Raw genomic sequence first — 23,609 nt, forward strand, 5'->3', positions numbered from 1 at the left:
GCTAAGGCATTCTTTCAATCTCCAATTTTTCTTCTGTTTTATTTGCCATAGAGTGAGTCTCATCAGTTTCGTGTCATGGCAGCTGTCCTTCGTCATTGTTTATTAATCGTAGGTCCAACTGAAGACAAAACAGAAGAGCTACACAGGTAGGTAGCCTCTATTGATAATTCAATGAAAGACATAATCAGTTCTTATTGTTTTTATGCATTTGATTTTAATTGTTATAAACACAAGAAAGTGGAAATATTACAGTAAATCAGGTAGCCAGTTGGTTGAAAATCATTACTATGCCCTGATGAGAAATTTTCATTCTGTTTCCTTTGACTTTGTTATATTGAGCCCCTCAGCAAGAGAAGAGAATTTGGCATTTGTTGCATTCAACAGTAAAACCCAGAACAACAATAATAATATCACATAGTTATTGAATACTGTGTGTAGCATTATGTTGAGTGCTTTATAAAGACTAACCTCTCTTAATCATCACACCAATGTTATGAGGTAGGTACTATTTTTCCCTTTCAATACGTGATGAAACTGAGTCATAGAAAAATCAAGCAGTTTCTCTGAGATTGCATATAAGTGAAAGAGCTTGGGGTTGAACCCTGATTTTAATTACTGCACTTAAACTAATACTATATTTTCATTGTAAGAGGGTTTATCATAAAGTATATCTTAAGCAATGTTAATCAAATTTTAAAAACTTATTATAAGAATTGGGTCACAGTCTCAAGTATCATCAATATATAAAAAGATAGTTCAAGTTTTGTGACTTGCCCACGAGAGCTATTATGGACTGCTGTTAAAAGTTATCATTCTCTGAGAACAACTGAAGAAGTATTAATGTATTTTTCCAGTTCTCTTACTTTCTATTTTATGTCAGATTAGTAGTAACAGCACTTCTGACTTTAACATGAGATTGTCTATGGTGCTTTATTCTATAAGAACACAAATGGCATTTTAAACAATTCAAATAAATTCAAACTTGTAAACTTTGGCATTAAATCTCCTTTAAAAACAATTTAAAACTGGGTTCTTCTAATAGTAGAAATTATCTTTAGAAATTATTCAAAACAGACATTATATTTACAGTATATACAGCACATACAGTATATCCAAAATATACGGTATATCCAAAATATAGCTTAAGTAAAACTATAGAAATACAGCCAGAGTGTAAAATATACCCTTGTTATTTTTCAGTCATATCCATATTATTTTAGTTATGATTGGCAGTTTATCATTTGATATTGTACTCAGTTTGTTGGTAGGTTACCTTATGTACTCTGCCCTGCAGGCCTTCAAAAAATTGTTTTCTTCACAATTAAAAAGTATACTTTTTTCTGTAGCTACAGATCAAAAGTTCCTTTAAATATCTAGAACTGTGTCTTTAAAAATAATCAGATTAACTACAGTAGCTCAAATCCTTTAAAAAAGATTTTATTGAGCATTTTTATCTCACTAATTTTTTCATAACAAGAAACACTGGAAACCTAGATATTAAAGCTAAAAGAAAATGGGTTTATAAGCCCAGGTATAAATTTCTTTATTTTGGAAATCTGATATCACAAGTTAAATGACATTCATACAAGGATATGAGAAGAAAGTGTTTTGATGGCAGTTGTTAACACTAGTCACAAAAACATTGCTAAGGATTTCTCTGAAGAGTGAATTTAATATTTTAAAACAGTACCCAATATTCATCAAAAGAGAGCAAAACTGTATAGAGGTTTTAACAAGAAAAGATTTTTTTTTAAAGTAATCTGATATCTTTATTTTATTTTCTGATATTTGCTTTAAATACTTATTTTTCTTAAATTTTAAAAATATTTTTCTTTAAATTTATTTTTATTTTATAAGTTGCTCTGATAAATTATGTGTTAGTTCTACTGTAAATAAAAAGGAATATCCCTAGGGCCACAGACAGATTTATATGTATTTCTAAAAGGCTTTCCTGGGGGATTGAGGTTGCTGCTGACATGACAGTTTATCTGGACTGGCCTTGCATGTCCCTTTAATCAGAATTAAAGTGATTAGTATCATTAGAGCAGTAGTAACTCTAAGCTAATCTATTTAAATGCAGAAAAACTGTACCAGCCTCAAAGGGTTATTTTAAGAACCTTATTAGAATTGTAATATCTACTAAATTCTGCCCAGTTGTAGTGGCTCTGAAAACTTAAGTGTGTGGTTAAAAGCATCATTTTAAAGATAATCAGAATGTTTCATATTTCAACATCTCGTTCCATTTTTTACCTTTATTTTGTAAATTTGTTTTTGCTTTTTTTTTTAAGAGGAAAAAATGTAATGAAATAAGTAAACCTAGATAGTGTGGTGGATGGTTATGCATTGTCGTCAAACTCAAAGGATTGTAATAGTGATTAAATGAGAGCAATTAGTAAAGCCATCCATCCCTGGTATGGAGTAAATTCTCAGAAAATGGGGAGAAGCTGCTCCTGCCAGCACCACAACCCTATTGCCACTGCTGCTTCTGTTACTGTTATTATAATGAGCATATTGGCTTTGAGATCCAATATTTCGTTCTAAATCTCTTCTTTAAAGTTTCTTCAATTTTGATATTTTGTTTAGAAAGCTATTTGTTTGTATATATTGTGATCGTTTAGTGAAATCTCTTTTCTGTTAATCTAAGATTTTATCAAGCCAGATGCTTGGCAGGCATGTCAGGAACCTGCTAAGGTGCTCTAGGAGACAAATGAGTAAAAATATGGCTTAGCAGCAGCTTTTTCTGATATGTTGTCTCTGTAAGCCAGTGCCTTTCTTTTTTCCCCTAGAGAAATCAGGAGGACATGGACATAGAGATAAAATGAGTTAGCTGACAAAGACAACTGACCTTGACATCAACTTTATTACCACTAATCAGAATTTTATATACTTTCTAAAATCTATATGTTCTATTTCATTTCCTTCTGTCTGTATTTATGGTAAAAAGTAAATTGTTGGTATGATCTACCTTTGTGGCTCCATTAAAGGACACCCTAATTCTGTCTATCTCTGCTATCTGCCTGAGAGTATTTTCAGCCCTCTTGTCCATAATCAGTAAGCGTATGCTAAACACTTAGCCAAAAAAAAAAAAAAAAAGAGTTGCTTGTGGATGTGGTTGTGGTTTTGTTTTATTTTGGAGAGTAGGGGGAAGATGGGGATGGCCTGTATGCTAGAGAAGAAAGGAGAGAGAAGGACCAGATCTGATTTAATTTCCTTCAGCTTCTCACCCTAATTCTTTCACTCAACACATTGGCATCTACAAAGATTTCTTTTTTTGTATCCAAAAGTACCAGTGTGTATTTAAAAAGTACTTGCTTCCTTGCTTTTTTTGTTGTTCTTTGTTTAGACCAATTCATTTTATCTCACATATTTAAGGGGACAGTTCAGCACCTAATGACACCTCATTACAATGCTAAGTATAATGTCTTTTTCCCCCAGCTTTACTGAGTCATAATTGACATATAACATTATGTACATTTAAGGGGTATAGTGTGTTGATTTGATACACATATTATGAATATAAAATGTTAAAAAATAAGCACAATATCTCACACATGGCAGACTTTTGATAAATGTTTGAAAATTGGAACATTTCATTTGATTTATATTTATAAACTGAGTACTTACTCTGTGTTAGACACTATGTTGAGCTCTAGAGGCGACAAAGAAAGAGAGTACGATCTTTGTTCTCCAAGGCTCACCAACTAAGTCGATGAGTTGTAGTTTTGAATAGGGTAATCTGGGCAGACCTCACCTAGATGGTATTTCAGCAAAGACTTAAAGGAAGTGCGGGAATGAGTGAGCCCTTTGACTGTGTGGGGAAAGAGCGGTCCAGGAAATGGCACAGAAGCAAAGGCCCAAGGGCAGGAGCAGTGGCAGGTGTGAGGAACTGCCAAGAAGTTTGTGGCTAAACCACCATGCACATGTCCCTTTACCCTCTTGAATTTTACTCTCAGAGCATTTATTGCCTTCTACTCAATTAGCTTGTTTTGACTGATCTCTACATGCTAGAAAATAAGCTCCAGAAGGGGAGGGATTTACCTCTGTTTTCTTCATAATACCTGTCTAAAAATGCCTGGCATAAGTAATTAATAATTACTGAACTGAGTTAGATTAAGGTAAACTTATGTATTTACCTCTGAAAATCTTCTGAAGATCTTGAGATTCATATAAGTAGATTTTCCAGCCATGAAAAAAGGTATGTGAGCTTCCAATATACAGAAGATACATTTGACCAGGAAAGTTTGCTAACAGCTGTAGGTCTGCTTATACTGTTATCATGCTCCTCAGTGTCATCTGGTATTAAATTATGTTTAGCCCATCGATTGATACAGGACTGGATTTCAGATTGCCTTCCTTCTCCCACAACTAACTAGACTTTAATCAGAGCATTAAGGAGCTCTAAATAGGCCCTGCTTTTGAATCTGCATATCAGGAGGGGGCTGGGAGCTTGAGTGGGAGGATGTCATGTCCCAGTGATTAATGATCTCTAGAAGGCTGAAAAGGGGAGAGTAATATACACAGTATTTCTACCCCCTGGAGTAGGAATGCAAACACCATTGTGCAGATTTGTGCATAGTCACTGACTTCCTGGTAGCTGGAGAATTTCATACACTCTTCTACCACAAATAAAACTGTCAGAGAAGTGACAGAACTCAAAAAGCTGGCTTTCCTTACTTAAAAAGAATAGCTCAAACACAGTGAGCCAGAAAATTAATTTTGTAGTTGTTTGGTAACCCAGTTGTTCAATAAGAAACGAGAAAATGGAACCTTTTCTTGAAAAGTCTAAAACCTCCAAATATTTGTTAACTCAAACTCTACATTTGATTTTTTTAATTTACCAAATTCCTAGAAACTGCTAATTTTAGATGAATTTAGAGGGAAGCAGTCCTTTATAATGTAATGCATCACCTTAAACTTTTCAGTGTGGTCTCTGTGTTAGATTCCAGCCTGTTGCCCTCTGTGTTGAAAAAATACTGGTAACATTTCAAAATTGATTTTACAGTTTTAGGAATTAATTAAGAAGAGTTCTATTTTTTTTCTTTTACCCCCAGTAAATCTATGATATCTAATAATAGTTCCCAAATGCTTAAGTTAGGAGCACAATATTTTTATCTATAGATAATTATCTACAGATAATTGCAAAAATTTTAAAAGGAAAGTTTGAGGGAAAACTATGGTATTTCAGCCAATTGTGATCTTTTACAAATAACCAAAAAGGGACTTTGTTTAATACTAGTAACAGTGATAGCAGCAGCAGCAGCTGTAGTAGGTTCTTTGTAGGTAGAACCAAATAACTTGTATTTTACCAGGAACCATTCATTCATAGGACTTGTTAAATTATTTTTCTTCTTGGTTCTGATTTTTTTTATATTTCCCATAATGTAAAAAGAAAGAAAAGAAATACTCATTCTTAGGGAAATGCAGCCACACTTCAGGATAGAAGAGAGAAAATATTTTGTATTTTATTTCTATTTTGTTGTTGTTTATTTTTTATTTTTGAGGGTGTCACTATAATCTAAATTAAAAGAAACTACTGTGGCCTAAATTAAGACTGCATCAGTTAGATTAAGCCTTGAATTTGGTTTCCAACTGGTTAGACTTTTAAATTGCATTTGCAAGAGTTTATTTTTAGTCAGGATGTGGTTATTTTTAGATCTGCTTCTCTGTCACTAGGAAATGTAATGCCTGTCTCTCCATTGTTTATCAGGAAGTTCTGAGGCACAGGCTTTTAAGATCCAGTTAGCACAGAACACCACCTCTCCTTTTAAATGAAAAAATATGAAATAATACATGAAGGAAAATATATTAAGTAAGAGCATGTCTGATTTTTAAATTGTTAATGTCATTTTAATCTCTTACACACTGAGAAGCAGAACAAAATTTTTAGGAAATACCAAAAAATACAAGGTTTGGGTTCCCCCTACTGGTGTACATACTAGGCTTGTGATTTCATTAATACACAGCAAGAAAGGCCTAGGGGGATGAAGATTTGAAATAGCTATATTGGCCTCTTTTAAAGAAATCTGGGCATAAGAGAGGGAGAAAAAGCACCGTTTACGATTTTCTGGAAATGTCTTATGAAAAAGGGGATGATCTAAAAATTGTATTTCTACAACTAGAAAGGACAAAACTTAATCCTGCAATATTTGGTTTTTAATGCTGTTGCCTCCCTGATAAGCTGCTTATATGCAGTGCTTCTCAAATGCTTTATGTTGTAATCTAAGGAATAATATAACACCAGTGAATCCACAAAAGGATTTAAAACCCCAAGGAAAAACTGCAAGACTAGTATTGTATCATAATAAAATTAAAGAGCTAGTGTTAAAGCTCACTAATTCCTATTTTAGCATTTCAGAAAGTGACATGACATCATGTGATTGTGTATGTCCATTTAACATCTGTTCTTTCTAATTTGCCATGTGTGTATTTGAAACAATTCTTTTTATTTTTTTGTCTCTTAGTCAGTAAATGCCAAATAATGTTAAAGGCTTATTTTGAAAAAGAAGAATTTTAATTGACTCCTTAAAGTCTTACTATGTTTGCATTTTAAAGGACTATTCAATCAAATTAAAATATTGTCTTTTTAAATTGCTTTTCAGCAATGCAGTCAACCTTTTAAGCAATGTTCCGGTCTCTTGTTTGGACGTTCTCATTTGTCCATTAACCCATGAAGAAACGGCCCAAGAAGCAACGACTTTAGATGAACTGCCCAGTGATAAAACAGCTGAGAAAGAAACAGTTTTGAAAAGCAATACCATGGTATACAATGGTATGAATATGGAAGCCATTCATGTCTTACTCAATTTTATGGAGAAGAGAATAGACAAGGTAATTCTGATAAAATGGAGAAGATGCTTCTAAAGAATGTAATTGTACACATATATAAACATCACAGGATGTGATTTTTTTAATCTAAATTTTTTATAGCTGATATCTTGAATAATGATTTATACTCTGGAAAGCTTTTTATTTACCATAAATGACAAATTGCTGAAACCAAGTGAATTTATTTGTTTAAAGCTGAAAATTGTGTTGATGTGACACCAAAATTGTGACTAGCGCCTGAAAACAAAGGAAAAAGTAATTTTCTAGTGTAGATATTTTATAAGTTCTAGAGGTAAAAATTATCCCCCCCCAAAAAAATTGATGATAAATATTTTCCATAACACCCAAAAGACATCTTTAAAGGAAAATTGGCCACTGTAAGCTGCTTATTTTCTCCTTTCTGATCACTGTCTTTATCAAGTAACTATATTAAAAGGCAGAAAGTTAGTTGGGGTCGGTCATGAAAACCTTTGCTGCCTTTAAGCCCATTGTCTGAGCCAGTGAGAATCCTATAAAATGTAGGAAAAATCAAGGATACAAATGAGCATTAGTAAGCATGATGATAACTCATGAAATAGAAATTTTTTAAGAAAATAATTTTTAAAATAGTTTTTACAGCTTTGGTAACATAAAATATCTCCCCCTCAAAAAGAGGAGATTAATATACTCAGTTATATGAAGAAAAGTAATACTGATAGAAACTAATCTAATGCAGCATGTATGGTTTTCTTTATAGGGAAGCAGCTATAGAGAGGGTCTCACTCCAGTTCTCAGCTTGTTAACAGAATGTTCCCGAGCCCATCGAAACATCAGGAAATTTCTCAAAGATCAGGTAACTGTTTAATGTATATTTCATCTCAAAGTTAATCTTCTTATATGTATTTTTTTAACATAAAATCAATGAGTCAAATTCTTTCAGTTATTTCCTTTCAGAATGTCAGAAACTCAAAAAAGTTAGTGTTAATCTTTGAAATCTTCCTAATCCAGAAATAAGTGACCCTATATATTTTTTAAGTCATTCATTCATTTATTCAACAAATGTTTATTGAGATTTGTGTGCTGTGTTCTAAGCCTTGAAATACAAATGAAGTCTTTGCCTTGTGGAGTTTCCGTTATAGTAGGGAGATTAAAAAGTAAACAAGTATCTTGATATAATGGCAAGTAGTGATAAGTGTTCTAAAGAAAGATACAGAGGAAGGGAAAACTTAAGGGAATAAGGAAAAGCCTCTCTGAGAAAATTTGAGCAGAAGCTTGGATAAGTATGAAAAGGATCTTTGGAAATATCTGGAAGAGGATATTCTCTGAGAATAGTTCTGGGAATATTCTGGAAGAGGAATGTACCAGAGAGAATGAGTTCGGAGTCTCTGGATGAGAGGATATTTTGGTATGCTTAAGAAAAAGCAGAAAAGCTAGACAATGTCATGTCAGAGGGAGAGTGCTGAATAGAGTACAAGAGGTAAGCAAGAATCAAACAACATAAGGTTGTGTAGGACTTTCAGTTTTCTTCTAAGTGACGTGGGAAAGCATTGGACGGATTTGAGAAGGGAAGTGGTGTGACCTCATTTATATTCTGGCTACTAGATAGGCCAGAGGAGTGTGACTAGATGTGAGGAGACCATCCCAAAAGAGAACTGATGCTGAAGGTTATGATGGTAGTAGTTAAGAGTTCATGGTAAGAAATCATCTTCCTACCTGCTGTCTGTCTGCATCTGTCTATACCACCATATCCTTTGTCTCCCCTCTGTCATAGGGGATTAACTGTCCCTGCTTCGTTCTGTTGCCAGCCTCTGTGCTCATATCCTGGAACCCTTTCCCTCTCACCTCAAGAACTTTGCTCCTACATTTATTCTCACCTTTTTTTTTTTTTAATGTATTGGATCATTTTTGTCTGCACCCAAACACATCTCCCATCTTAAAGGCAGAAAAACCTTCCCTTAATCCCACTTCTCAAGCTGCCTCCCCATTTCTCTGCTCTTCTTCATGGAGTGTTCCTCAGGAGAGTTTTCTGTGCTCACCTTCTCTCTCCTTTTCACTTATTTTGATTCTCGTGTGAACCCACTGAAATTAGGTTTTCATGCTTTCCACCCCACTATAGAGGTGTTTATCAAAAGTTATCAACCCAATATTGCCAGATCTAATAGTTCTCAAATCTTTTTTTTATTCCCCAATACCATTTTGATATAATTAAGTATTTTCTCCTTTTTGAAGTAATTTCTTCACTTGGTTTCTTGGACACACAGGGAACCTCTTCTTTGCAGTGTTCTGAGTTCCCCAAGACAATGTTATCTTTGTCCCTATGTCTGCTCTCTTGCTGATCTCATTTAACAGTCTTGGTTTTGAAAATCTTCTATTCGCCAATGGCTCCCAAATTTCTAGCTCTAGCCTTATTTGTCCCCTAAGCTCTCCAGACTTATATAATGTATGCCTACCCATCTCCTCCCCTTAGATGGGTAGTAGGTAACTTAAGTTTAACATATCCCAAACTAATCTCCTGACTTGCTATCCTCCGTCCTTCTATCTTCTCCTTCTTTCCTCATTCAATACATGGCACCACCATTCACCCCATTGTTTATTGTCAGGTAGAATTTCTCTTAATAAATGAACTGGGTTCATTTTTCTCTGTATGTTTATGGTCAAGATTTAATAAGCACTTTGCTCTGTGTAGATCATATTAATAGATATTGCTGATAAGGAGAGATTAGAAAGTAGGGACTCATATCTTTGAAGAATTTATAGTCCATTAGAGGACTAGGTACCATCAAACATGAATAATCATTTAAGCAAAATAAATTAGATAACTGAATTAAAGTCATTTCCAAGTTTGATTATTTTAAGACATCTATTCTGACTAGAAAGACTTAGTGAAGAATAATATATGAAAATTCTTTGTGTCCTATATTTTAGCTTTTCACATAGGACAGCCACATTCTACTAAACTGTTTAGATTTTGCTATCTCTAAGCAGGATACCCCAAATATATCCTGTTTGTTAAACAGATTCTTTATATGAAGGCCTTAGTCTATACATTATATAGGTACAAAAGACTGTGAGACCCACTCCTTGTCTTCAAAGAAATACTGCAGTACAAAGGAGACATAACAAGTAAAAAGTTGACTAAAGAAGGATAAATGGCACAATACAAAAATCAACTTTCCTTCTGAGGAAGATGCGCTCTAGACTATGATGATCAAGAAGGGGAGAACCTCAAGTAACAGATGATTAGTTTTGGTAACAGTGTAAATGGAACCATGGCTAATTAGTTATTGTGCCCAGTGGTTAATACCTGCTTAAATCTACCTTGTGCATACCCAAAGTAAATTGGTCTTGAATATTCAGTATTTGGGCAGGTAGAAAGAGAACAGATGGTAGAAATGACTGATTCAGGTTGGATTCGTCTGGAGAGGCATATAGAAGAGATGAAGATTCCATGGGTTTGAAAACGAAGTGGGCGAGATTTCTCAAAAGAAAAAATTTAATGAAAGGTAGTATTTGGGGGAAAAAAAAAATTTTGGAGAAAAATGATCCATTGGAGAAGGAAATGGCAACCCACTCCAGTATTCTTGCCTGGAGAATCCCATGGACAGAGGAGCCTGGCGGGCTACAGTCCATGCAGTCGCAAGAGTCAGACACGACTTAGCAACTAAACCACTACCACCACCAGAGGTGATCCAGACTTATGCAGTTTAAAGACTACAAAATTTCACTTTAAAAACTTGTTTTAAGGAACCGAAAACATGGCTAATAAAATTTTTGTGTGATAATCTTTATTAATAGATACTGTGCTCTGGAACTGTAGGTACATACCACATGAAATCACTTGTTTCATGTCTCATTTCTCTAGAAATGGGAGATAAACTCAGTAGGGTTAGCTGAATCAAATAATAAGAATTTATTGTGTAACTATTTTATGCTTACCGGGCACAGATAGCAATCTGCTCTGTCCTGCCAGAGATATTGAAATATGGATTCTATAAACACTTGGGTAGATTATTCAGTTTTCTGAGATTTCGTTTCTGGTTTTTTTTTTACACCACCTGATACATGGTAGGCACTCAATATAGAAAGAGATAAAGAAGGAAGGAAATCAGCTGAATGGATTAAATAAAAATAATATGCACATAAAGAGTCTGGCATAGTAAATTATAACTTGACTTTGTGTCTGTCTCCATTTCCTAGCCTAGTGCCTTGCCTATAGAAGGCACTTTTAAAAAGTTACTTGAATTAATTCATTCTTCCTTCAGATAGCAAATATTTATCGAAACCTGTAATGTGCCAGGCACTGAGAGTGGTAAACAAAACAGAAAGAAATCCCTGCCCCCAGACTCTTATGGAAGAAGGTAGACAGTTAAGAAATGTATACTGTGTCAGGTGGTGATAAGTGCTGTGAGGAAGACTAAACCAGGAGCAAGGGATGAGAAAAGATAATGCTGAAGGTGAATTCCTTAGGGTGATCAAGGATTGTCTTCCTGTAAATGATATTTGAACAGAGACCTGAAGAAAGTTAGGGAATGAGCCAAGCCAGTTTCTAGAAAAAGGGTTTCTGGGCAGAGAGAGCAGCAAATGCAAAGACCATGAGGCAGGAAAGTAGTCAGTTAGTTTAAGGAGTTCCATCTGTGAAAGTATAGAAATGTGAGCAAGAAATTGTCAGAAAAGTAGCAGGAAGACACATTATGTGAAACCCAAGGAATCTGGAAAGATCTCGACTTTTATTATGCATGAGATGAGAGGCCATGGGAACTGGAGGACTTTGAGAAGAGGAATGACATGATCTGACTTTCAAAGGATCATCCTAACTGCTCTGTAGAGAATAGATCATAGAAGGACCAGAATGGAAGCAGGGATGACTTAGGAGACTGTGGGACAGTTCAGGTGAAAAATATCGGTACCTTGAATTTAGTAATACTAGAGGAGGTAGTGAGAAGTGGTCGGGTTGTGGATATAACGCAAAGGTAGAGCCAAAATAATTTGCTGATGGACTGGATATGGGATGTGAAAGAGAGGAATTAAGGCTGTTTGCAGTAAACAGTTGGAAGAGTGCTGAGTCGCTTCAGTCATGTCCAAGTCTTTGCGACCCTGTGGACTGCAGCCTGCCAGGCTTCTCTGTCCGTGGGATTCTCCAGGAAAGAATATTGGAGTGGGTTGCTATGCACTTCTACAGGGAATCTTTTCGACCCAGGGATTGAACCTGATTCTCTTATGCCTCCTGCATTGGCAGGTGGTTCTTTACCAATAGCACCACCTGGGAAGCCCAGGTTGAAAGAATAGACTTGCCACTTAATGAGATGGAAAACTGTAGAAGAAACAACTTTGTTGGGAGCTTCAGTATCTGTTCAGGACATTCTAAATTTGAGAAGCTTTTAAAGTCTGGAGGTCATGGAAGAAATCAAGATAGAGATATACTTTAGGGAGTTAGCAGTAAATAGAGACCATATAAATCCATAAAACTGTATGAGATCACCAGTAGAGAGTAAAAATAGTAAAGAAATGTTGCCCAAGAACTCAACCCTTGAATATTCCAACAGTTAAAATACAAGAGGAAAGGGATTTCCGTGGCAGTCCAGTGGCTAAGACTCCATGCTACGAATACAGGGAGCCCAGGTTTGATCCCTGATCAGGGAACTAGATCCCACATGCTCCCACTAAAAATCCAGCATGCCACAACTAAAGATTCCATGTGCCACAACTAAGACCCAGCACAGTCAAAAATATTTTTTTAAAGAACAAGAGAATAAAAGAGAACTGGCCTAGAGGCTAAGATGAAGCAAGCAGTAAGATAATAGGAGAACCAAAAGAGGAAAGGTCTAGGTGAGTGAGTGAGTTATCAAACAGACAAACCAAGCAAGTTTTGTAACTCCTCTAGGGACCAGTCTATAAAATAGGAATGACAGTGTTGATACCACCTCCCTTGTGTGGTGACTGTGAGGGTTGATCATAGAGAATGTATGTATATCATCTATTACAGTACTCCTGCCTGGAAAATCCCATGGACAGAGGAGCCTGGTAGGCTGCAGTCCTTGGGGTCGCTGAGGATCGAACACGACTGAGCAACTTCACTTTCACTTTTCACTTTCATGGATTGGAGAAGGAAATGGCAACCTACTCCAGTGTTCTTGCCTGGAGAATCCCAGGGACGGGGGAGCCTGGTGGGCTGCTGTCTATGGAGTCGCACAGAGTTGGACATGACTGAAATGACTTAGCAGCAGCAGCACATAGGAAGTACTCAATAACTAATAACCATTTTATTATAAAGAAAACAACTAGAAAACATATATACAGGGGTTTTTTGGGTTTCTGTTTGTTTAATAACTAATGAAAATGTTGCAGGAATTAAAAGAAGGAAAAAAATCAATCAGTAAGGGTATTAAAGAAGTCTCTGAGGGAGAAAGAGAAATTTGACCCAGACTTTAAAATGGATTTTGGTAGAGGCAGCTGGGGCATTCCAAGGTACCGAGATGAGTAAACACCCAAGAATGGATTTGAATATATCATGGTGGTCAGCGAAGAGCTGTTTCTCTTCAGATGAAATTTCATTGCAGACATGAAATGAAATTATATGAGGTTGTTTTTGTTGTTGTTTCAGTTCAGTTCAGTCGCTCAGTTGTGTCCGACTCTTTGTGACCCCATGGTCACACAGCACGCCAGGCTCCCTGTCCATCACCAACCCCTGGAGTTTACTCAAACTCATGTCCATTGAGTTGGTGGTGGTGTTTAGTTTTATTTTATTTGGAAAACTATTTTTTTTAATGTTTGTTCTACTCTTATAAAACTAAGCTTGGTAGACATTATAAGAAAGACTAGTTGGATGGTACCATTCTTACTTAATTTAGCACTGAAACGATTGATGATGGTTTTGCATTTGTGCCATTAGGTTTTACCACCATTGAGGGATGTGACCAATCGACCTGAAGTTGGCTCAACTGTGAGAAATAAGCTGGTGCGCCTCATGACACATGTTGACCTGGGAGTCAAGCAAATTGCTGCTGAATTCCTTTTTGTCCTTTGCAAAGAGAGAGGTAGGTTAAACTCTTTGCCCTCTACTTTTTCACCTTTCTGAGGGTATTTGGGAAATGTTTCTGTTATTAGTGGCCATCCTGTTCTGCTCTTTTCAGAACTTATTCTCTATCTGTTCCATTAGAGGGTTTGAGGAGATAATAAAAATTAACAATTTAAAAGCTTTTCTATATACTTCTGAATTTATTGAGGCATGCAGACAGATACACTACTAAACACACTCACATTTATACTTTGCCTCCTGTATCCTTAACCCAGACTTCTTAATCCTTATGAGTCAGGACCTGGAATCATTATGAAGAATCTGCTTACGTAATTAAGGTGTTACTATTTTGATAACCAGGCAAAGGCCTAGGTTAGTTCCCCTTTTTAATTTCTCTTGGAATTAAAACTACAGGAGTTTTAATCTCTTCATTTCTTCTTTAATCAATAAAAAGTTTTTGAATGTGAGCTATAGATGCTTAAGATACATCCCTTACCTTTGTGTTAATGGTAAGACAAAAGTAGAAAGAAATTAAAAAGTAACTATACTATAATAAATATTATTCTATAAGTTCATATAAAGTGATTGCCTTCTGAAATACATCTAACAATTTAAATTATTGGGTTATTTTGCTCTGCAAAAGTTCTCCAAACAAGAACTTGAACCAAGTTATTCAGGTATTTTTACCTATTTCTTTCTTCATCTCCTAGTTTATAAAAGTACTAGTAAAAGTCCCAACTAAGCAGATTTTATATTCCACTTTTTAGAGTTCCCCAGTTTTGTGAGATAGATAACTTAGAGGTGAGAAACTTCACTCACTTCTTCAGTCAGTTGAATTCTTTTCTCCCCCACCAGCTTTACTGGGGCATATTTGACATATAAAATTGTATATATTTAAAGTATACAACATGATGATTTGATATACATATACACTGTGAAATGATTACCTCTGTCATGTTAATTAACACATTCACTACCTCACATAGTTACGTGTCTGTGTGTGTGTGTGTGTGGTGAGAATGCTTAAGATTTACTATCTTAGCAACTTTAAAGTGTACAACAGGGTATTGTTAACTATAGTCATCATGCTGTATATTAGATCCCCAGAAATTATTAATCTTATAACTGAACTTGTTCATCTTATAAATTGTACCCTTTGACCAGATCTCCTTGTTTCCCTACTCTCTATCCTCTGGTAATCACTACTCTACTCTCTGTTTCTATGAGTTTGAATTTTTTTTCAGGTTCTACTTATAAGTGAGTTCTCTAGTATTTATCTTTCTCTGTCTGGCTTATTCACTTAGCATAAATATTCTCTAGGTTCATCCATGTGTTGCAAATAGCAAGATTTCATCTTTGTCGTGGCTGAATAACATTCCATTTTATATACAGTTCACCATTGACACGAGTTTGAACTGCTTGGGTTCACTTAGATATGGATGTTTTTTAAATAAATACACACTATAGTACTACATGATCCATAGTAGGTTAGATCTACAGTTGGTTGGGTCTGTGGATGTGGAACCACAGACACAGAAAGCAGTCTATAAAACTATATCCATATTTTCAGCTGCATGAAGGGTGGACATCCCTAACCCTAGGATTCTTTAAGGGCCAACTCTGTGTGTCTTATCTGTTCTTCTGTTGGTGAACACTTAGCTTGTTTCCATTTCTTGGCTATTGTGAAAAATGCTGCCATGAACATGGGAGCTGAGATATCTCTTAGTTACTGACTTCATTTCCTTTGAATATATTTCCAGAAGTGGCATGCTGGATTATATTGCAGTTCTATATTTAATTTTTTAGTAACCTCCATTACTGTTTTCTGTAGTTGTTCTTCAGTCACTAAGTCATGTCCGACTCTCTGTGACTCCACAGACTGCAGCACGCCAGGCTTCCCTGTCTTTCATAATCTCCTGGAGTCTACTCAGATTCAAATCCATTGAGTCAGTGATGCTGTCTAACCATCTCGTCCTCTGCCGCCCTCTTCTTTTGCCTTCAGTCTTTCCCAGCATCAGGGTCTTTTCCAGTGAGTCAGCTGTTCACATCAGATGGCCAAAATATTGGAGCTTTGCTTCAGCATCAGTCCTTCCAGTGAATATTCAGGATTGATTTCCTTTAAGATTGACTTGTTTGATCTCCTTGCACTTCAAAGGACTCTCAAGAGTCTTCTCCAGCACCACAATTCATAAACATCAATTCTTTGGTTCTCGGCCTTCTTTGTGGTCCAACTCTCACATCTGTACATGACTCTTGGAATAGTAGCTAGTAGCTACACCAATTTCCATTCCCACCAACAGTGTAAGAGGGTTTTGTCTTTGCCGCATCCCTCCACATCCCTGTATCTCTTGTTTTTGATAAATCCATTCTAATAGATGTGAGGTGATCTTTCATTGTGTTTTGATTTGCATTTTCCCTGATGATTAGTGACATTGAACACCTTTTCATGTACCTGTTGGGCATCTGTATGCCTTTGGAGAAGTGTCTATTCAGGTCTTTTGCCTAATTTTTAATTGAATTGTTTGGGAAGTTTTGTTATTCAGTTGCATTCACTGAAATTCTTAACCTTCATTTCTGACTAATTGATACAACCATTTAAGTTACTGCTAAGATAGTATATTAATAAAATCAATATCACTATAGTGATAATAAACACAACTATTGAGGTATCATGTGTCAAACATTCTAAGCCGTAATCTCATTTCATTCTCATAAGGATTCTAATGTAAATATTATTATTATTTCAGTGTCATAAATGAGGCAAGAGTTTCATCCAAGGTCATGCAGTTGCTTAAAGCTAAGCCTGAATTTGAGTCCTGTCTTTCCATTCTGCCATATTTCCTCTCATAATACAAGTGACCCATAATGCAATACAAATGAACAACCTGGGTTTGGACTGCTGTCTGTGGTCCACTTATATGCAGGTAAATATATACTACAGTACTATGCGAGCCACAGTCAGTTTAACTCACAGATGTAGAACTGCAATAATGGAGGGCCAACTGTAAGGTTATGGGAGGACTTTCAACTGCTTGGAGGGCCATCATCCCTAATACCTGTGTTGCTCAAGGGTCACTAGTAATTATCCTCAACTGTTCTCACAGACTAGCTCATTTAACATCTACTCTTTTAAGCAATTCAATTATTTCTATGAAAAAAGATCCCACATCTTGAAATTAAGTGATTGGAATAGTGCCTTGCATTTAGTAGTCTGTAAGAACTTGCTGAATTCAATCAATTTTTCTGAGATCAGAAATTAGCTGATTTTCAAGTATAATTGTTTGTATATATGTGTGTGTGTGTGTATACATATATATACATACACACATAAATCTAAACCACACATGTATGTATTCATTAAAAAATGTTTATCAAAATACAATGTTTATCAAACGTTTATCAAAATCTTATCCATTGTTACCTCTAAGTAGTAGAATGCCTGGAGATTTTCTTTTAGTTCTCTATATTTTATAGTTTTCTACAATGAACATGCATTTATTACCTAAATACATAAATTACATTTCTAAATATATATCTAAATAATTTTATAAATCTAAATATAGTTCAGCTCAGTTGCTCAGTCATGTCTGACTCCTTGCCACCCCATGGACTGCAGCACGCCAGGCTTCCCTGTCCATCACCAACTCCCAGAGCTTATTCAAACTCATGTCCATAGAGTCGGTGATGCCATCCAACCATCTTATCCTCTCTTGTCCCCTCCTCCTCCTGCCTTCAATCTTTCCCAGCATCAGGGTCTTTCCAATGAATCAGTTCTTCACATCAGGTGGCCAAAGTATTGGAGTTTCAGTTTCAGCATCAGTCCTTCCAGTGAACATTCAGGACTGATCTCCTTTAGGATGGACTGGTTGGATCTCCTTGCTGTCCAAGGGACTCTCAAGAGTCTCCTCCAACATCACAGTTCAAAAGCATCAGTTCTTTGGTGTTCAGCTTTCTTTATAGTCCAATTCTCACATCCATATACGACTACTGGAAAAACCATAGCTTTGACTAGACGGACCTTTGTTGGCAAAGTAATGTCTCTGCTTTTTAATATGCTATCTAGGTTGGTCATAACTTTTCTCCCAAGGAGCAAGCATCTTTTATATATAAATGTATATAAATAAATATAATCAATCACCTCACATATGTGTTAGTGTCATAACACATATGATATATACATTTAAAATGAATTTGTTAATTGTTTTTTATTTGAAATGGTTAACTTTGTTCCCCTAGGACCCCGTATTCAAGGTTTCATAGTCCTAACTTTGAGCCCCAAATGCATGTTCGCAAAACTTTATCTTTTTCATTTGATCTTTAACAATTATTTATATTCATCTGCTTTTCCTTCCAGTTAGACTTTAATAGTAAAAGTATTCTTTTGGAATACAAATTTGCTTATTCAAATTTTGAATACTTTTTGAGGTAGACCCTGGGAATACAAAGATACACATGATAAACAAGGTCTCTGCCCTCATATTATTTACTTTATCAAGGATTATAAATTCAGATGGCTACAAAATTAATAAAGTAAGTCAAATGGATAGAACATAAGATGATCAGTGAAAACTGATACTTAGCTAATTGTTGGGGAGATAGTGGGTTGGGAGTGGAGGAGCAAGGGGAATGTGGGGGACTAGAAAGAGGACCTTGGTGCTATTTAGCTCCAGCCGATTGTTACCATGAAGGGACATGTGGCCAGTGTTACCATATCATCCAGACTTTTCAAGATAAGCCAGGACTCTGGATTTTTACATAAAATTCCTCAGTTTTTAAATGCTGTCAACTAATTCTCATTTAAAATTCTAATTCTAATTTAAAACCACCAAAAAGTTTGTAGTCCATATTCAACTTATAAGTCTTCATAAGATTTTGGAGCTTGGGTTGGGTTTGGAGACAGATTATATCACAGTAAAATAAATTTAAAATAATTTATCAGAGTGATTAAACTTGCCTCTTAAAGATGAATGTCTTTAAGCTGAGTTTGAAAGTTAAGGTACTGTGATCCAGGCACAAAGGTCAGACCACCAAGTATAAACAGCACAAAGCAGTCATATTGGGTTAGGAACAGAGATGAGATTAAGAATGAAAACTGAAACAGAACGAGATACAAATTCAAAACTATGGAAGATTTGGTACAGAAACAGCTATCTAAGTGCCCTCTGTGCCAGGCTAAACATATCTGGCAACTAACAGCTGCCTCTTTGTTTTGTTGAGCCCTGACAAAACTAAATTTTTATTACCTGTTCTGCCAATTATGTACTTTATACAGGGGCCCTAAAACAAGCCTCACATAGTTTAATAAAGAAAATAATTTGTAAAACAAGCCTTTGTGGGTATTTCCCCCCTCCCCAAACTCCTCCTCTTAACACATTTATTAATTCTCAGCATGTGTTAGGCACTGTGGTAGGGCAGAGGCTGAATTGCAGAGATAAATAAGGCTTAGACTCTCTCAGCACATAGCCCCACACTTTTATATGCTTGCTTTTGTCTCGTTTATTTCAGTCACAGTAATAGGAGTGTCAGTGGCACCCCTCTCCAGTGTTCTTGCCTGGAAAATCCCAGGGACAGGGGAGTCTGGTGGGCTGCTGTCTATGGGGTTGCACAGAGTCGGACACAACTGAAGCGACTTAGCAGCAGCAGCTTGAAACCAAGCAGTCTCTGTCTCCTGATGATCTTTTCTCTTCTTGTCTTCTCAAAAGCCTTACTCCATCAGGTGTTAACCCTTTGTTCCTTTATTAACTCTTCCTAATTTGTTCTTCTTTTCAGTATCCTTATTACCCACTCAGACTTCAACTTGGAGCAAGTAAGGCATTTCCACCATTCCCTACTTCCCAGATTCCACTGAAAATGCTTTCAGTAAGGTCACAAAGTCACAAAGAAACAAAGTGTTAGAAAGTGTTAGTTGCTCAGTCCTGAGACCCCTGTGGACTGTAGCCCTTCAGGCTTCTCTGTCCATGGAATTGTCCAGGCAAGGATACTGCAGTGGGTTACTATTTCCTTCTCCAAGGGTCTTCCTAACCCAGGGATCAAACCCTGGTCTGCTGCATTGCAGGCAGATTCTTTACCATCTGAGCCACAAGGGAAGCCACAACTAATTTTCAAAAGGAATGGATAGTTTTTAGTCTTTATCTTAATAGCATCTTTCTTTTGTAACAGTTGATACTGTTGACCACTGTCTGTCTCTACTACAACACACTCCTAGATTTCCTTTGACCCACCTCTCTGTTCATTCTTTTCAGTCTGACTTGTTCACTCCTATCTTTGTCCACATCTAGTTGCTGTCTTTCTCTAAAGTTCTCATCTGGCCCCATCCTCACTTTACCTTGCTTCCTGAGCAGTATTATCCCCTCCCTTGGCTTCTGCTTCAGCCTATTTGAGGGGGATTTCCAAAGCTGCATCCCTCTTAATAAACTATTAAAATAATACTATCCCTCTGTTTCTGGTCAGGTTTTCTTCATTCTTTCTTACACACGGCTGAGAGCAGGACTGTTCTAGGGTACACATATCCTATTGGCATTCCCCCTTATAAAACTTTCAATGGCTCTGTCACCTCCATGGTAAAATACAAATCTTACCTCCATGGCCTACCTTTATAGTGTAAATATGCTAAATCTACTCCCTACCCTGCACTTTTTGCTTAATCATGCTAAAGACTTCTTTATTCTTGCCTGATTATACTGTACTGTTCCTTGGCTCATCTCCACGGCTTTGCAGATGCTGTTCCTTTCTCATGGAATGCTTCTTCCATCCTTGTTAGCATAGTGAGCTTTATGTATTCTTGAAGATCATAATCTTCATCTGTGTCATCTGTGTGAAGATCATCCAATGAAGAGTTTATCATTCTCTGCTTGGTACCATTTTTACTTAGCCCTCTCTCTTTTTAAAATACTTCTGACATTTGTTATAACTCTTTGTTAAACTTTTATTCTGGACATTGAGTTTCTCTAGGTTAGATATCTTGTCTTCACCTTTGGTTCCCCAGTGTTTAACAGAGTACCTTAAAGGTAGTAGGTACCCCATAAATGTTTAATGAAAGACCAAACATTAATGCTGTCTATGAATTCAGTGTAGTGAATACACTGTCTTATGGACTTTTCCATATAAAGGAATAATTGTAATATACTTTGGTAAGCACCATAAGAGAAGAATGTGCCAGGTACAGCAGCAACCTGGAAGAGGAAACGATTGGTTGGTGTGGAAAAGGTCAGAGAAAGTCTTCATCCAAAAGAAAAGAGAAGTGGGAAGAAGCCTTGTTATATACAGGAAAGAGACTAGTTCAAAGTGTGAGGAATCTGCATTGCACAGGAGCAGTAGGAGATGAGTTTGGGAAAGAAGGCAGAGGCAAGAAAATGATCCCTCTAGGCCCTGTTTTAGAATTTGACCTTTAGCCTTTGGGGGAGGTTTTGGAGGTTTTATCCAGAAAGGTGCTTATGTCATACTTTTGCTTTACAAGGATATAAGGGAGTTGTGTGTAACCAGGAGAGGAGGGGTTGTGAGATTGGAAGTCCAGAGACTAGTCAAAGGAAGCTTCTAGTACAGTATTTCAAAAAGTCACAGCATTTAACTGAAAGGAAAAGTACTGTAAATCCTTCTCTATGTAACAGAGAGGGGGGAATGGTTTCTGGTAGAATCTGGTTCTGCCCTTCTTTCTCCTCAGTAAAAGAGCAGAGCCTTTTTTCTTTTTTTCTCTTAGTCAAGTGTGATAAACCCATGCTTTGTATAAGCAGTAATGTCATTACTACCAGTGCAGTTCTGACTTTGCCATGTGCTGCTGTGGTTGCTTTCCTCTGTTCATAGTGCCCTCTAGCATCTTGATAAAATCATGGGGAAATCTTTCTTGTCATTTGTTTCATTTCTTCAGCAGTTTCATCTAAGTGCATGGATGAGTACTGTGACAAAGACAAAAACATATGTTGTGTTTCTTTTTTTTTTTTTTCTTTTAAGGACCACTCAGAAGATCTTTTGTTTGCCTTAACAGCTCATCTTAACATCCAAATTCAGTGCATTTTCCTTTTACTACTTTCCCAATATCAAATAGGATATTATAGAGAATATTCAAAAATAGACGGAAAAGTAATTAGAAACACTCCACTAGATATCAGTAATATAAATCAGAACTTCACAAAGAAAATGCCTCCTCACTGTGTGGTTTTTGTAGTCCATTTGTCTCTCCTTCCGAACACCAGTTTTTAAGTGTTTATCTTATTAGCAAATGTTCGTTTGATTTCTAAATTATCGGCTATAGCCTTATCTACTGTTCTGAAAGCAAAGTGTGTCTGAAACAGTCTTTGTAACCCAACCTATCACAGAGTTGACACAGAAGGTTTGTTCCAATGAATGAACAGTAAGTACAATTTTCATAAAAGTGCTAGGAATTTTTACCATTCACTAGCTTCCAGGAGGATTTTCTACATAAGAAAGCAGGTTATTTAGTGTTCTGTTGACTTCTTTTTAACCTATTTTGGCCTTTCATAAACTATATTCTTAAACTATTTTAATGTTTAGCCACTGTAGGTGGTTATTTAAATTTTGTGTCTTTTTAAGTTATTTTTTAGTATATTTATTTAAACCGTTTATTCATAGCATCTCAATTTAGACTTTCACAGTTTCAGTGAGTATTTTTTTTTCTGGAACTGCTAAATATCCGTATTTGTTTAAAAATATATCTTATCCAAAAACTTGCAATGAGAGTGTCATTATTAATGTGGGTTCAGATATATGATCCTTCAGCCTCAGTGACTTTGTGTCTGACCATGTCTGGGGTCATGAATATTAGGAATATCTGTATATACTTTTTATTCACTTCCTCTAATAACCATTAAGGCTTCCCAGGTGGTGCATTGGTAAAGAATCTGTCTGCCAGTGCAGGAGACACAAGAGACATGGGTTTGATCCCTGTATGAGGAAGATCCCCTCGAGCAGGAAATGACAATCCACTCCAGTATTCTTGGCTGGAAAATTCCATGGACAGAGGAGCCTAGCGGGCTACAGTCCATAGGGTCACAAAGAGTTGGACATGACTGAGCATGCACATATAATAATCCATTAAGAATCCATTAATTTATCTAAATCACTCTATCTTGTGGAAGAACTGATGGAAGGAGAGAGCATATCAGATTTGTTCAGAGGGCTTTCAAATTATACCACCATGATCCCTCATTAAATTCTGATGATTCTACCCGACACCCATTGAGAATTAGTACCAAAGAGACCACAGTTACCAATAGGTTTTGATGTAGAAAATAGTTAAAAGTGACTAATGTAAAACTTTATTTAATCTACGTATATTATTAATCCATATTTCCTTTTGCATAAATTTTACTAGTTTCTGAGTCCTTTGAAAGCAGACTTCCCTTTACTTGCTCCCAAACTACCTATTTTCAGTGTCAAGGGAGATACTCTGTTATTAAAGTATTTGAAAACTTAATGAACAATTCTATTCTGGACTGTTCATCCTACATCCTCTCGGTGCCCTTCATGGTACAGTGCAATGGTGTTTCAAGAAATTTTGCAAAGAAGACAAGAGCCTTGAGCGTAGTGACTGGCCATTGGAAGTAGAGAAGCTGCCCAAGAACTCAACGTCGACCATTCTACAGTCATTTGAAGCAAATTGGAAAGATGAAAAAGATAAGTGGGTGCCTTATGAGCTAACTGAAAATTAAAAAAAAACAAACAAAAAAACATCATTTTGAAGTGTCGTCCTCTCTTATTCTACACAGCAACAAACTATTTCTCAATTGGATTGTAATATGTGACGAAAAGTGGATTTTATATGACAACTAATGAC

General features: G+C 36.2%; 1 protein-coding gene across 5 annotated transcripts in view; it reads left to right on the top strand.

The window, feature by feature from the left end:
- RIC8B (RIC8 guanine nucleotide exchange factor B) overlaps positions 1-23,609 on the top strand; it is a 100,749-nt gene that overhangs the window by 48,920 nt on the left and 28,220 nt on the right. For all 5 annotated transcript variants that reach the window (XM_068970473.1, XM_068970476.1, XM_068970474.1 and 2 more), the window contains 4 exons: positions 52-146; positions 6,600-6,828; positions 7,562-7,657; positions 13,694-13,838. In XM_068970473.1, the coding sequence (XP_068826574.1) occupies positions 52-146; positions 6,600-6,828; positions 7,562-7,657; positions 13,694-13,838 (565 nt within the window). The remainder of the gene's footprint in view (positions 1-51; positions 147-6,599; positions 6,829-7,561; positions 7,658-13,693; positions 13,839-23,609) is intronic.

This window comes from Capricornis sumatraensis, chromosome 4, assembly GCF_032405125.1.
Source record: "Capricornis sumatraensis isolate serow.1 chromosome 4, serow.2, whole genome shotgun sequence".
In the NCBI taxonomy this organism is placed as follows: Eukaryota; Metazoa; Chordata; class Mammalia; order Artiodactyla; family Bovidae; genus Capricornis; species Capricornis sumatraensis.